Here is a 14,365-nt window from a genome sequence, read left to right as displayed (position 1 = left end):
GAGCTGCTGCCACCAGCGCTCACCAATCACCGTTGGGGCATATGATATAAATTCTGTTTTCTGCCAAATTAGGCTAAGAAGTATAATAGTAAGGCGACATTTTGAGGAAGTTTTACAAGGAAAGTGCCTATTTCGCTTGACGCATCTCAAACGCAAGGAAATATTTTAAAGTTCTATTATAAATATAAATTTTGCCATCGATTCGCAATGATTCCGACCATTGCATTAGCGGTCTTGGACTACATCAAGTGATTGATTTAAATTTGTATTTAGATCAGTACCTTACAGTGGTAAATAAGATGCAGAGAGCGGGCTTCTCATTTCTGTGGAGCACTTTCTGAGCAACTGATTGATATTTCATGCCCCTGGATGAGAGCCGCTGCAGCTGGCAGTCATGCTCCTCATCGGGGCATGTGATATAAATTCTGTTCTCTGCCTTATTAGGCTAAGAAGTACAATAGAAAGTCAACATTGGGAGGAAGTTTAACAAGGAAAGTTTTTATTTCGCTTGACGCATCTGAAACGCAAGGAAATGTTTTAAGTTTTAGTATAAGTATACATTTTGCAACAAACTGTAAATTCTGTCCGACCATTGCATTTAAGGTCGTAGACTACTTCAGGTTATTGATTTAAATCATTATTTAAATCAGTACCTTACAGTAGTAGATCAGTTGCTGAGAGCGGGCTCCTCGTTTCTATGGAGCACTCTCTGAGCAACTGATTGATATTTCATGCCCCCGGGTGAGAGCCAGTGCTCCCCTTCGGGGCATGCAATATCAATTCTGCTTTCCTGCCAAATTTGGCTCGAAAGTGTGATAATAACTAATATTTTCATACGCAGATAATTAATGGGATCTCGGTAATACTAATAAAGTTGACTTTAAAATTGTAATATCAAATTGTAGTGAGAACTCACCAGAGGCAGAACGTCATTGTCAGCATGAAGGAAGTCAATCTCTCCGTAGGCGTTGGTTGGAAGTGTAACAGTGTCCACAGCTGGGTCCCAGTCTGCTGTGTGGATATGTCTGTAGCTCAGAGCCGCTTCCGAGTGCTCGTCGTCCAGGAAACCGCATTTGCAACTGATTTAGGTTTGGGTTAAGTTTTTGAGGATGAGAAAATTAGATTCATTTCACTTTTATGGTTCCCAAACTTCTAGTTTTGTGGAAAAACCCAAAAAGATTTTGGGTATTTCATTAATACTAGTAGTGACTATTGACTCACGTATTTTCTTCAGTGGCGGAATTAGAAACGAATTTGTTGCACTCTCTCCGGCAGAATGTGTCTGTTATGTAGTAACCATTCCTCCGTTCCTGAAACGAGGAGCTGTTAGAATTAGAAATATTACAAATATTACAAATATCTGACATACATTTTATATTATTTAAAAGTGGTCCACTAGCTGATTATTAGATTATAACCAGCTGGATTATGAAAGCTCGTAATACTGAGAGGTACAGTGAGATTAAATCAGGAAGAACCTGGGGAGGTGATGTAATTCTGACATGGCAATGTTTTATTGATTCTCTGATTGGCACACTGATTAGCTGTCAGAACACATTAAGTCATTAAAGTCACCCTGTGCTTATAGTTACCACCTTGCTCTATTGCCAACAACTTGAGCCAATAACGTTTAAAGCTTTAAGTTAAGATGTATTTATAGTAGTGATGATCCGTAATTCACACGTTTGAACTAATCCCCATTTTAGTAAAAATAATTCGTAAAATTGTGGATTTGATATTTCACGACAAATGAAGTTATCGAGTATCATCACCATGAGGTGCATTGTATTGTGAAACAGATTTTGAGATTTATTAAAATTAAATTACCTAAAATCTTAAGGAAACAACATGCCAAAAACTTACTACATTTTCTTTTTTTCTGCGTGACTTAGACTGACCCTTAAAAGAGGATCCAAAAGAAAGCCTATCAGGATTCAATGGCATATCACTAAAAATAAAAACTAGAATTCAACTACCAATGGCGTTATCGGTATCCAGTCTCGTCGAGGCGTTATTTATTTCGCGATAGCGCAATATTGATTTTCTTAAACTCAAACAATTTAGTCAATTATTTGTATATTCTAAACACAACATTATAAATTCCTTAAAATCTAAACTAGAAAATTCGCCAAACTCACGATATTTTTAGCTTTGAAGCTTGACTTAGTGAAACTGGAAGTAATGTTATAAGTGCCGAAAACAAGCGCATCGGACCCTCCTATCCTAAACGGCGTTTTGTTCCGCCTGGTCAAGGACATGTGACTTGTCTTTGTTTGCACGTGGTATTGCGCGCTTCCACAATGCTACACGGCACGAGGAAGTGCTCGCCGATATCAGCTGTAGAGTGTGTTTTTTAGATGGATTTTAGCCTAACTGACTTAAAATCATAAAGAAGTTGTGATAGGGTCAATTTGTTTTTGAAAAAACGTTTGTCGCCGAGGAAAATGAATTGCTAGGATACTTATACAATGCAAATTAAATAAACTATGGTTATACAAATTTGTGTAAAGGATCTAGTTTTGTTGTGAGAACAAAGATTACGGGTCCAAAAAAGATACAAATATAACACTTTGTAAACTGATACACTTAATGAGTTGAGAAGTAAAAAATACGAGCACAGCACAGCTGAGTGGAAACTGGAAGCCCTTTAAGTAACAGTTATTGCGAGCGAAATTCAGTAGAATGTAGATGACGCCATTGGTGTTTGAAGTTAAACGAAAAAAGAATACACAGTACATAATGTACCTATCGCAGACCTAAAGGGAAAGTAGATCCAACTAAGAAAACTGAACGAAAATGAAATTATACATTACGGGGTGTAAATTAGGCAAATTTAATCAGAGACATATCAGAACAGTGTCATGAGCCAGGGACAATCTATCAGATTACAAAATCAGAGGGTATATCTTAGACCATACACACCCAATCAGCAGTCAGCTCCCCCCCCCCCCCCCCCCCCCCCCCCTTCTCAGTTTCAAACACCTGTTATATTGTTATACACTAGTTGGAGATACGAAACAAGTAATGAAGTACAATGTGATATAGCTAATTGTAGGGACCAACAATAGATATAGAGGTGTGAAGGTATGGTTTCTAGAGTCCCTAGTGTTAACTGTTAACACTTTATAGATAGACAAACGGATCTCCAGTCTGACTCAATGTTACCCCCTCGGCCCTCTCTCCCCTCAGACAGACGTGGGGATAAAATTTGGGTTGAGAAATCGACAGATCTATATGGAGAACCGAGGTATGTCAATGGCTATCATGGATATTCACTATTCGGTATGTATCCTCATTTCTTATTACGGCTTCTAATGCTAGGTTATAAATAAATTTAAAACTCCTTTGTCAAATAAGTATTCACAGGATACGTATAAGAAAGCCCGCTATGTAAGTATACATACAGTAAAACCCCGATTTACCGCGGACTTTGGGGAAAGCAAAAACCCGCGCTAAATTGGGGTTTGCGGTAAATCAAGGTTTAACTGTATCCCTTTGGAACAAGCAGGGATCAAACTTAAGAAACGAGCAACAAAGGTACAATTAAACAATGTGATCACAGACCTCTGAAACTACACAGTTTCTGTTTCAGTGTTTTTGCCTGTGTTCCGTGTTGAAATTATAACCAATTAACGAATTCCATCGAATCTCCACTCTCTTCTTAATTAGGTAAATAGAGCCTTAAAGAGTTATAACGAGTTCCATTAGGAGGCCGATTCGGAAAGATTGGTGTAAATGGAAACATGATTGAAAACACAAAAACACTATTTTGAAGTCCAGTTTTGTTGATGATATGGAATAAGCATTTAAAGTATCAACTGTGCAAGCTAACTAGATCTAGATCTTAGATATTCTTGCACATGAAAACGTATAATTCTACACCACAAACTTCAAGTACTTCCAAGGTAAACTGGTTAAAGAGCAAAAAATAAAGTAGTGGCAAACTACTATATAATGTGCATTATAATATATCATACAAGCGACATATTGTATAAGGTGTTGTTGAGTATTCAAACAACAACTTGAGGCACTTCTTCTTCGTTGATATTTGCTCCACTTTTTAACATACCTCAACTCCTGTTATTGTTTTACAAAATTGTTTTGTGTCGATTTTTGCTTGTGCCTGCCCTCTAAATATTTCTTAAAAGGAGGGTCCTAACTTTAAAGCAAATTATTTTATACAATGAGCAGACTTGTGTCTATTGTGAAGTCTGGCGGAATTCGCTTGAGAACTGGCTGACTTTGTTAGAGAACTGGCTGACTTTTCGGCATTCTTTGTAGATTAAGACTTGCAATACCGAAAAGTAAGATTTTTTCTGGTTAAGAGACGCTTGGTGCTGAAGTTATATATAACTGATATATATTTTCTGATTTACCAAAACTTTTGCTATATATAGCAAACGTTTTGGTAAATCAGAAAAACATTTCTTTTAAATGATCAACCCCAGCCTCCTAAGTCACCAAGACTTAACTTTTCAAATGTACTCTAAAATGTTCAATGAAGTGAGTTCACGGGAGACCCTGTCAATCTCTGAAAGACGCCGTAAGTTACCCGTAAGTTACCCGTAAGTTACCCGTAAGTTTGACCCTATTTTATTTAAGAGATGCAGGAGTGATACTTCAAAGAACGAAACGAAACACAGTATTTACTACCCCGCTACTATGCGGCAAAGATATATTTGGTTTACATGAGTCGACCTACAAACATATCCTGCTACATTTCTATAGTATAGTGAAGCTTCTTTTATTTTAGCATGTTTGTGAAATTATAACTGGAATCCTAAGAAAGCTATTGGAATGACCTCGAAGGACCACAACTATGCTGGTTTTATTGTACAATATGTTCAATACAAAACCAGAAACTTATGACAAACTTCAGACAAAACTGCTGACCGACGATAAGTTATGGTTTCTATGGGCATCAACGATACGTTAATTAACATGACTAAAAGGTGTTAATATTCAAACTTTTGATACGTTAAACGACATATCGAATTTCCTAATCACCCAAAACATTTTACCGAGACCACTGTTAGCTAATGTATCCTTAGGGGTCGTCCACATATTACGTAATCAATGTTTTGGTAATTTTAATACCTCTTCCTCCTCCTCCATAATCAACCGAAATAAAACAATCATTTAAACCCCCACCCCCCCCCCCCTCCCCATATCCCCTCGGCTGATTACTAACTGCTCCTAATTGTGACACTTTTGATTAAGTATTCCCAAGACCACCCATTGCTTCTACATCATGATAGTAACTCATTGACGAACTCTCAGGCCAGAATATAATAACGTGACCAGATGTTTAGTGGGCGGCTAATTAGGCGGCTAATTAGCAGTTTAAAGAGAGTAGTCAGACAAATACAATAGTTAATTTTAAAAGCTAGATGTCACTTGTAAAACTAAATAAGACTTTGAGTCAGACCATAGAAAGGTTCCTCGCGTAAGTGCTAATAAATCTATTGTCAACCATCTGCTTAATATGACATTTTCAAGTTCAGCTGAACTATTGCACAGGTCTAAGCGGTAGAGACCTTTACTGTTGTTTTTGACAATTCGTAGAGGATGTTTTTTCTAAACTATGACAAATTTCATGCTTTAATCAATTCGGGAGGACATTTTCTTGGTGACAATTGTAATTTTATTCAAGAAGGCATTATGTTTTCTAAAACAATTTTGTCCGACTGTTCAGGATATGAATCTGAAGGTTTTGCTACTTTATCTCTGTGTGGTAGTCTACAAGACAGCTGGAGATTGTCCTGCAAGAACCGGTTGGGACAACGAAGTTAGAATTGCAAAGTTGGAATCACTTGTAAACCGACTGAATGGTCAAGTGGCTGACTTAACTGCCAACCAAGTCGAGCTGGAAGCAGGACTCGAGACAGCTGAAGAAATGGTAAAATGTACCATGCAGCAAGTCCTGGACAGCAAGCCTTGGACCCTAAAACGGACTCAGATAATCTTCCCGAATTTAGAGAAACTGGCCCTAGAGGGAGCAACTCCTACTTATGTTGAGACCCTCCCAGTTCCCCTACCCAACAATACCCGAGCACTGATAGTTCAAGTTTACTGTTTATTTAACAACAAAGCCGGTCACGCCTACCTTTATGGAGAAATCCAACAGGAGGGAAACGAAGAGGGGGGTGTGACGAAAATTGAAAACAAGCATTATCAAGTTTACGCAAACTCTTTCTACAACGAAGTCATGGTCCCTTGGGATAGCTCCATCTCCAACAAGATGCAGTTAAAAGTGACTATCAGTACACAGTCAGGCGGACCAGACAACTGGTACAGAGTTAGAGTTGTAGGCTACATCCTCGCTTAGCTCACAACTGGTACAGAGTTAGAGTTGTAGGCTACATCCTCGCTTAGCTCACAACTGGTACAGAGTTAGAGTTGTAGGCTACATCCTTGCTTAGCTCACAACTGGTACAGAGTTAGAGTTGTAGGCTACATCCTCGCTTAGCTCACAACTGGTACAGAGTTAGAGTTGTAGGCTACATCCTCGCTTAGCTCACAACTGGTACAGAGTTAGAGTTGTAGGCTACATCCTCGCTTAGCTCACAACTGGTACAGAGTTAGAGTTGTAGGCTACATCCTCGCTTAGCTCACAACTGGTACAGAGTTAGAGTTGTAGGCTACATCCTCGCTTAGCTCACAACTGGTACAGAGTTAGAGTTGTAGGCTAACATCCTCGCTTAGCTCACAACTGGTACAGAGTTAGAGTTGTAGGCTACATCCTCGCTTAGCTCACAACTGGTACAGAGTTAGAGTTGTAGGCTACATCCTCGCTTAGCTCACAACTGGTACAGAGTTAGAGTTGTAGGCTACATCCTCGCTTAGCTCACAACTGTTGGCAACCTCTGGCTTATATCTGGACATTTACATTTACACGAATAAGAGTGATAAAAAAATATAAAAAGTATAAAGAAAAAACATAAAAATAATGTGAGTGATTGTAGATGAGGAATGAGGATTCTGGTAAAAATAATATTTTTCTGGGAGAAAATGCTAGTTTGGTCTTATTTTCTTAAATTGTTGAAAAATCGATTAATCAGACTTCATGTGTTATATTAGTATATTTAAAAACGTTTTGTAGTGCATGAACAATGCGTTTTACTACTGGTTTATCAGAGTTTACTAAGTAAAAAGGTTTGAACTTAATACCAAACCAACTTGGCAAAAATCATGAAGCTTGATACCAGATAGCTTGAATAAAGCACAGATCAAAACACAACAACTCCTCCCCCAACAAGTGTTTTCAACGGTAATCAATACGAGTGAACCCCCTCCTTAATCAATACAAGTGAAGTCCGAGATAGAACCCTTAAACACAAGGGTCGGTAACGGTTTACCAGGAAGTAAAGTTCATAATTCACATTTGTTGGTAGAACATATCCACATTTTAAATCTAATTAACAGTACAGTAATAGGGAGCAGTTAATTAATCTTGCGAATATGCTGTGTGTGAGATCTGTTGTCACGTTTCAGAGGTCTCTTGAGACTTGAGGCATGTGTCAAATTGTCTACTGCTAGAGAAAACAGTTGCCGCAGTTCTGCTGTAGATTTGCCGCAGTTCTGCTGTAGATTTGCAGCAGTTCTGCTGTAGATTTGCCGCAGTTTTGCAGCAGTTTTGCGGCAGTACAAACACAGGAACAAGGATCAGCAGGACTAACAGTGAACAGCACATTAAAGAGATAAGAGAATAAGGTTCTGGTAATAGTGGGACTACTGTGGAAACTGAGGATGAATCACCCTTATTATGTTCAGCGTACATAATCAGTGTATATTTATATACAATCAGTGTATACAATCAGTGTTTGTGAACATGATCAGGGTTGACGACAAAGTCTTACAGTATAAAATGATAGTGAGAACAATGTCGGCAGTGAAATGACAGTTAAAGTTTTAAACGTTCCTAACATGTGATCATCTAAAAATACTCTAGCACAATAATTGTAACTGCAGTTTTACAGAACTCTAAATGCTTATTGAACACACTTGCAGGTACCACCCGTATTCACACTCAGAATTGAGTTTCGTCACTTTCCGATACGAGATTGGGGACGGGTTCTATAAACAAACAAACAGCATGAGATCACCAACTTACAGGGATGAAGTACATGAGATGGCCTGAGCGCTCCAGCAATAGATCTTCAAGAACAGCTTTAAGGGACAAATCTTCCGGTTTGAAAAGCGAACTTAAAACAGATGCGGCAGAAAATTTGATACCTGATTACAAATACAAGCGATAAGGCGTGCTAGAAACGATGAAGTTTGTAGCAAGAAGAAACGGTACTGGTAACCGTTAATCTCTCGGTATCAAATTATCCCCAAATAACGACTAAATATCCGATAAAAATAAGCGGGCAGTCATGGTGGTGCATATCGGCATATTATAAATCCTTTAAATCCATCTACTGATAATCTGTATTTAAGAAAGATTGCTGAATAGGCAATTGAAAATATGCGGAAATAAATTATTGCCGACTATCAACATCAATTACTAGGGGGCAACATCAAAACTAGCATGTTTAACATGTTTAACATAACCCAGAAGTGTATCGTGTTGATTACAGGACCCCCACTCGCCACCTCACCACTTCACAGTTCACCTCTGACATGGCCTTAGGGGTCAGGCATAGAAGCATCTAAATGCATGCTTGCTAAATCAATTAACAAGCATGACCCATCTTCAGAACTATTTGATGAAAAGCTCTCTAAGTTGCACATTGTAACTTAACATCTTTGTATGATTTCAGAATGAACGCTTTATTGTGAAGTAAAACAATCTACAATTACCGTATATCATTCACATTGTTTTAATAATAATTACGTCTAGCAGAAATATATACATATCATATTCTGCGTGTGAAAATTATAAGTCTTACCTTTTTAACTGTGAGTTTATGGAACGGCATTAACTATAATATTTACACAAAAAACAAAGAATGAATCAAGCTTGTACGTTTCAAGAGTCGTGGCGGCTTGGTTTATAGTGAGTTTTTAAATAGCTAACTTTCGAGTGCCCCAAGTAAAACACGATCTAATAAAGTTCTTGTAAAGTGCTAAAATGGTGCCACATATTTATGACTCTTTAATTACTATTATTCAATACTATTTGTTACAGGAACACCAGATTCTAGAAGAACAGCTGAGGACACTGCCCTATGTGGCCTGCAGCTATCCCATGTGTGTTATCCTGTGTTAGGATTACAGTAGATTGGTAGAACCACGTTCCCAAGTATCACGTGGTCTTCACGTGTACTCACACGTGTTACCAGGGCAACGTGTTACCAGGGTAACAGGGCAGATCGGGGGTTTTATGGTTCATTGGCAGCGGGTTTAGCTGTTTTTCAGCTAGTGCAGATCACAAGAGCTTAAGTGTTGTCAATGCTTTAAGTATGTTGGGATTCACTTGGAGCATATTAAATTTATTTGGTATTAAAGGGTGTTTCAAAAGTCTGGCGACTGGCGAGGATGTTCTTTTTGGATAACTTTTAATCCAGTTGTCTAAACTTAATTAAAGTAATTAAGAAGTTCTAAGGTTTAATGGTGACTTCTCAAGTTTTTACCACTAGTGTTATGAAGCTGATTGTTACAAGAAGCAACCATGTTAATAAGTTTAATATACGTCAATACAAATGATTTAACAAAGTTATACTACGTCAAATAAACAAATTCACAAGTACTCAAGCAGCTGACCTACGTTCAAATTGAGCTAACGATCTTACCTTATGATTCGAGATCGCTACAGTGCTTTTTCTAAAAGACACACGTGTCCCTTTATTGGAGATACCATTCATGTTTGGTCAAGATACAAGCAGCAAAACACAGCGAACTCAGCCATATACAAATCCTCATTGCTCGAACATCGACAACATTTTGGCCTGACACGACACGGATAACATGAACAATGTCTGGTTTCAACCAGATTCACATTCAACTGTCGACATCCCATTAGTTATTAGAGTAGATCCTTTATCTTTGCAAGGTAACAATGGTTAATCAGCTAATCAGTCATTAGTGCTTTACAGGGAGCTATAATATTAACTAATTAGCTCAGTAACTGACTGACTCCAGACTGTGGAAATGTTATTTAGTAAGTTAGTTCAGAGCAATATACCAGCGGATCAATTTACCGGCCGTTTGTTGATTTTCTTCGCTTTCGCATAACAGATCAGTTGTCTTGTTCCAATTGACGGGAAGATATGATCTTGCACAGCTGAGTAACGGCAGGAAATGGTGACGAAAGATCTTATAAACAAAGATCTTGTAAAGCAGAGATTAAGCTAAATAGCAATCTTATAGCAATGTTATAGCAGGAATCATATCCAAATTCATGACCAGAATATGAGAAGAACAACGATTGGCCTGAGTGCAACAAAACGTGCCTGGATGGTCAGAATGACGATATATGCCGTGCTACACGACAAACTAACTGTATCGACACGACAAACTAACTGGTATCGTTCTCAAACACAGAGTAATCGGCTCTGAAAATGAGTGTAGCACGTGCGCGCGGCGGGGCGAGAACCTATCACGTGATCATTGATCAGCCAGTGAAGGTGTCACGTGACGCTGCTTGGTGCAGGAAATGTAGAGATAAGGACGTTTTACGTAGCTTATCTGGTCGGGTGTGACCTTTTGGTATGAGGTGTCCTGCTTCGACTGAGTATTATTCCATTTCTGGTTCGTCTTCGTTGGCCGTCGACCGTCGTATTATCTAAGTCATGACTCGCATGAGCGATCCTTAAATATACATTATCCGCATCTCACTTTTAACCTCGTTTAATGTGATCCCAATTCTTATCATTTTGTAATGTGTATTATCCATTTATCATACATATTCGTTAGTTAGCACGCGATCACACGTGTTATACTGTCCTATCTACCTCTATATTATATATAAGACTTTTCTCTATATATGTATATAAGACTTCTCTATATTATATATAAGACTTTTCGCTGAATAAGAGATTTTAAGATTTGAACTTGCACGATAAACAGAAGTGGATACAGATTTGGCGGGAAGAAGTTTACAACTTATAAGGTTAGTTTGTGTTGTTGTGTTGCATTGTTATTCAAATTAAGGTTTATCAGAAGTCTTAGTCATCTGACATTTATCAGCGGCTCTAAATGCAGTATAATATTAGGAATTTTAAATTTTATGTAATGTTATATTCAAATTATGTGCAATAATTAGTCAAATTAAAATGTACACACCGAACGTCAACAAACAGACATCTTAAACTTACGATGTGTCTTTTTGGTCGACCAAAAACAGACACTCTCGATCTGAGGTTTGGTAGAAAAGCATGTTCTTCCCCGACTATTTCCGCCTGTATAAACGGTAGTTCTCCTACTGAATCCTCCAAGTCGGACAACTCCTCCTCCTTCAGCATGAACACAACGGCCGCTTTATAAGTATAATCAGATTGCAAGCCCTAAATCGAAATTAGCGGAGAGTCAGGACTCAGGAGGTTTCAAAAACATTAAATATCAGCTCTAAACTTTTCGATCTAGCTTGAAATGTTAGCTGTAGTCTGCTGAAATCTAAAAGCAATAAATAAAAAGCAATACTAACTAAATGCTAGCAAGACGTGACGGTTATGGTAAAATAAGATCGCTAATGGTGGCCATGTATGCAGTATGACATCACCGGATCGTGCAGTGAAGCACAACATAATTTAGAGCTTATATAACTTATAAGGAGTTAGAACTGATCATATGGATCATATGGATCATTATACACACTGACAAACTCGCAAATGAGATTACATAATACATATCCAGTACGTCCTAACCACCGACCCTGGGCGAATAATCAAATTGAGGAGACCAACACTAACGAAATATGGATTTACAAGGTCCCAGAGTTATAACAGCGTAGAACTGGAATTAAAGCAGTCCCGGTTACTTTTTATCACTGTTGCTTGCTAAAGTAGACCAGCACGTTACATTAGCATCTTTATGCCAGCTTTAGTAGCTTTAGTAGCACAAGTAATTAATCAACACTGGATTCATGCGGTCTGGAGTAACCAGTGGGTAAAATTCCCAGCAGACTTTTTGGCAATTTGCCCTCAAAATATTGTTCTCGCCCACTTCGGGCGCCTCTTAAATTGTGCCGCAGAGTTTCAGCGCTGCTGCTGGATCATTACTCCTATGGAATATTATGTGCCGAAAGTAAGCGAGCTTATTGAGAAGCATTAAAGGCGTGCACAAATTTACCAACAATCCTTTGCAAAGGATTGTTGGTAAATTTGTGCACGCCTTTAAGGCTTCTCAATAAGCTCGCTTACTTTCGGCTCGCTTACTTTGTCATGACAACACTGCGATTTGAATTTTTGGCAGGACTTCGTAAGCTCTTTCTGTTATTTGGGTAACTTGTAAGTTAAATAATTGATGATGAATGGAATATCATAAAATTGTGTTCTATTGAAACTAGTTGTAAAGTTTTTGCGAAAGCGAAACGAATATATTTTAACTCGAGAAAAACGCCTTATCAGATCCGAAAATTAAATGAGGACTTAATGAGAGACAGGCCTGTTAATTACCCGCTGAATAATATTCTCGAAGTATGCGAACATGGTAAAGGACCTTTAATTACTGTGAGAGTATCATACACCTGTCTGAAAATTACTCTGTCATAAACTCTATCTGTGTACTAAATTACCTTGACGGCAAACGATTCCCGTATTTAAATATCCTGGCTTAACCGCTCCAGCTTTTGTTATTATACGTTTAGTGAGATCAATTTATATATTTAAATTAAAACTATTATTTATTATTATATTTAAATTAAAATTATCAATTGCTGAGATTAAAGCCAATAAGCGAGGTCATCATCAGTCATGTGATCTGTGTGTTTTAGTGTGATTGTGTAGTTACACTTTGGGAATAATGTCCTTACTCCATATCATTTACACTTTTCTTAAACTGTCATACTGGAAAAATAGTACATTGTGTACTACAGTGAGTACAATAAAAATTGTGCCAGACCTCGCGTGGCTCTGTAATAAGCCTTATGTCTGCTCTCTGAAGAAACACTGTCTGATTACTCACTAGTAACCTTATATGGTAACCTTGGTAACCTTATATAGACTATATTAACCTAGTAACCTAGTAACCTTATATGGTAACCTAGTAACCTTATATAGTAACCTTGGCAATGAAAAGCTCTCCCGTTGAAATTTAAAAAGCATCTTATCATTTCAAAAAACAAAGTGGGCCGACGTACTGGTGTTGAAATATGAATCAGAGTCATAATGAGGCTGCATTTCTCTGTTACACACACGTGCACAGTGCAGAGTTACCCACTGGTTACTGGAATCTCTCAAAGTCTGAGATGGAAACATATCAAGTGCCGTTCTTGTAGGTTTCTTATAATTGTTACGAGGCCTGCAGTTGAATAAACTGCAATGTTTTAAAATAGACTTTCGAAAGTCCGGCCACGCAATATAATAATAATGAGTAGTAATTTGTAATGAGCAATAAGTAATTTGTGGTTGATGTATCGGTAGATGAGTATCGTGTTTTCTGGTTCTTCCCAATTGAACGATTTCGCTGGACAAAATCTACACAAATCCGACTTATACAAATAAATCGTTTTTTGCGAATAAATCATTTTCCAAAGCAAAATGAATTCTAATCTCCGAGAGCAATCTAAGCGAAGGAAAAGTAATGCTCTAAACGTAGGTATGACACAGCATGAGAAGTTATTAACATTTCAAATTCTTGGCATGCATATACCTGACGTTCCGAGCGATACATTTAAAAAATCCGTGATATATGTCATTTAAAAGTTATTTTTTAAATTGATTAAAGAATTGATGTTTGAGTAAAATTCCTTTCGAGATGTTTTATTACTTTGACACAGGATGTTTTATTACTTTTTTCCAACAACTACGGACGAGCACTCAGCACATATGTCTCTGGTTATTCACGATTAAGGAATATCAGATAATATTCTATATTCTATATATTCTATATTCTATGATGATCATGGTTCTGACCCCAGGATCTTGTGCATATGTTTCTGGTTTCTCAAGATCTTGAGCACATGTTTCTGGTTATTCACGATTGAGAAATATCAGATAATATTCTATATTCTATATATTCTATATTCTATGATGATCATGGTTCTGACCCCAGGATCTTGTGCATATGTTTCTGGTTTCTCAAGATCTTGAGCACATGTTTCTGGTTATTCACGATTGAGAAATATCAGATAATATTCTATATTCTATATATTCTATATTCTATGATGATCATGGTTCTGACCCCAGGATCTTGTGCATATGTTTCTGGTTTCTCAAGATCTTGAGCACATGTTTCTGGTTATTCACGATTGAGAAATATC

General features: G+C 37.7%; 2 protein-coding genes across 9 annotated transcripts in view; one reads left to right on the top strand and one right to left on the bottom strand.

Annotated features, from left to right (window-relative positions):
- The window catches only part of LOC134815976 (uncharacterized), a 578,562-nt gene that overhangs the window by 187,542 nt on the left and 376,655 nt on the right, over window positions 1–14,365 (top strand). The gene's annotated exons all lie outside the window — the stretch shown is intronic.
- Window positions 1–14,365, bottom strand: part of LOC134816052 (transient receptor potential cation channel subfamily M member 2-like) — a 52,875-nt gene that overhangs the window by 19,242 nt on the left and 19,268 nt on the right. For 6 of the 8 annotated variants that reach the window (XM_063824768.1, XM_063824772.1, XM_063824773.1 and 3 more), the window contains exons 2-3: window positions 1,222–1,310; window positions 917–1,079 (exon numbers count right to left, since the gene is read on the bottom strand). In XM_063824768.1, the coding sequence (XP_063680838.1) occupies window positions 917–1,079; window positions 1,222–1,310 (252 nt within the window). Of the gene's footprint in view, window positions 1–916; window positions 1,080–1,221; window positions 1,311–2,138; window positions 2,286–11,261; window positions 11,529–14,365 lie in introns of those variants that run through there. The other 2 variants (XM_063824769.1, XM_063824770.1) reach the window with 2 other exon arrangements.

Source organism: Bolinopsis microptera, chromosome 5 (assembly GCF_026151205.1).
Source record: "Bolinopsis microptera isolate Bmic1 chromosome 5, MBARI_Bmic_1.0, whole genome shotgun sequence".
Classification (NCBI taxonomy): Eukaryota; Metazoa; Ctenophora; class Tentaculata; order Lobata; family Bolinopsidae; genus Bolinopsis; species Bolinopsis microptera.
The sequence above is the reverse complement of the archived record's forward strand: the minus strand, read 5'-3'. Positions and strand labels throughout refer to the sequence as shown.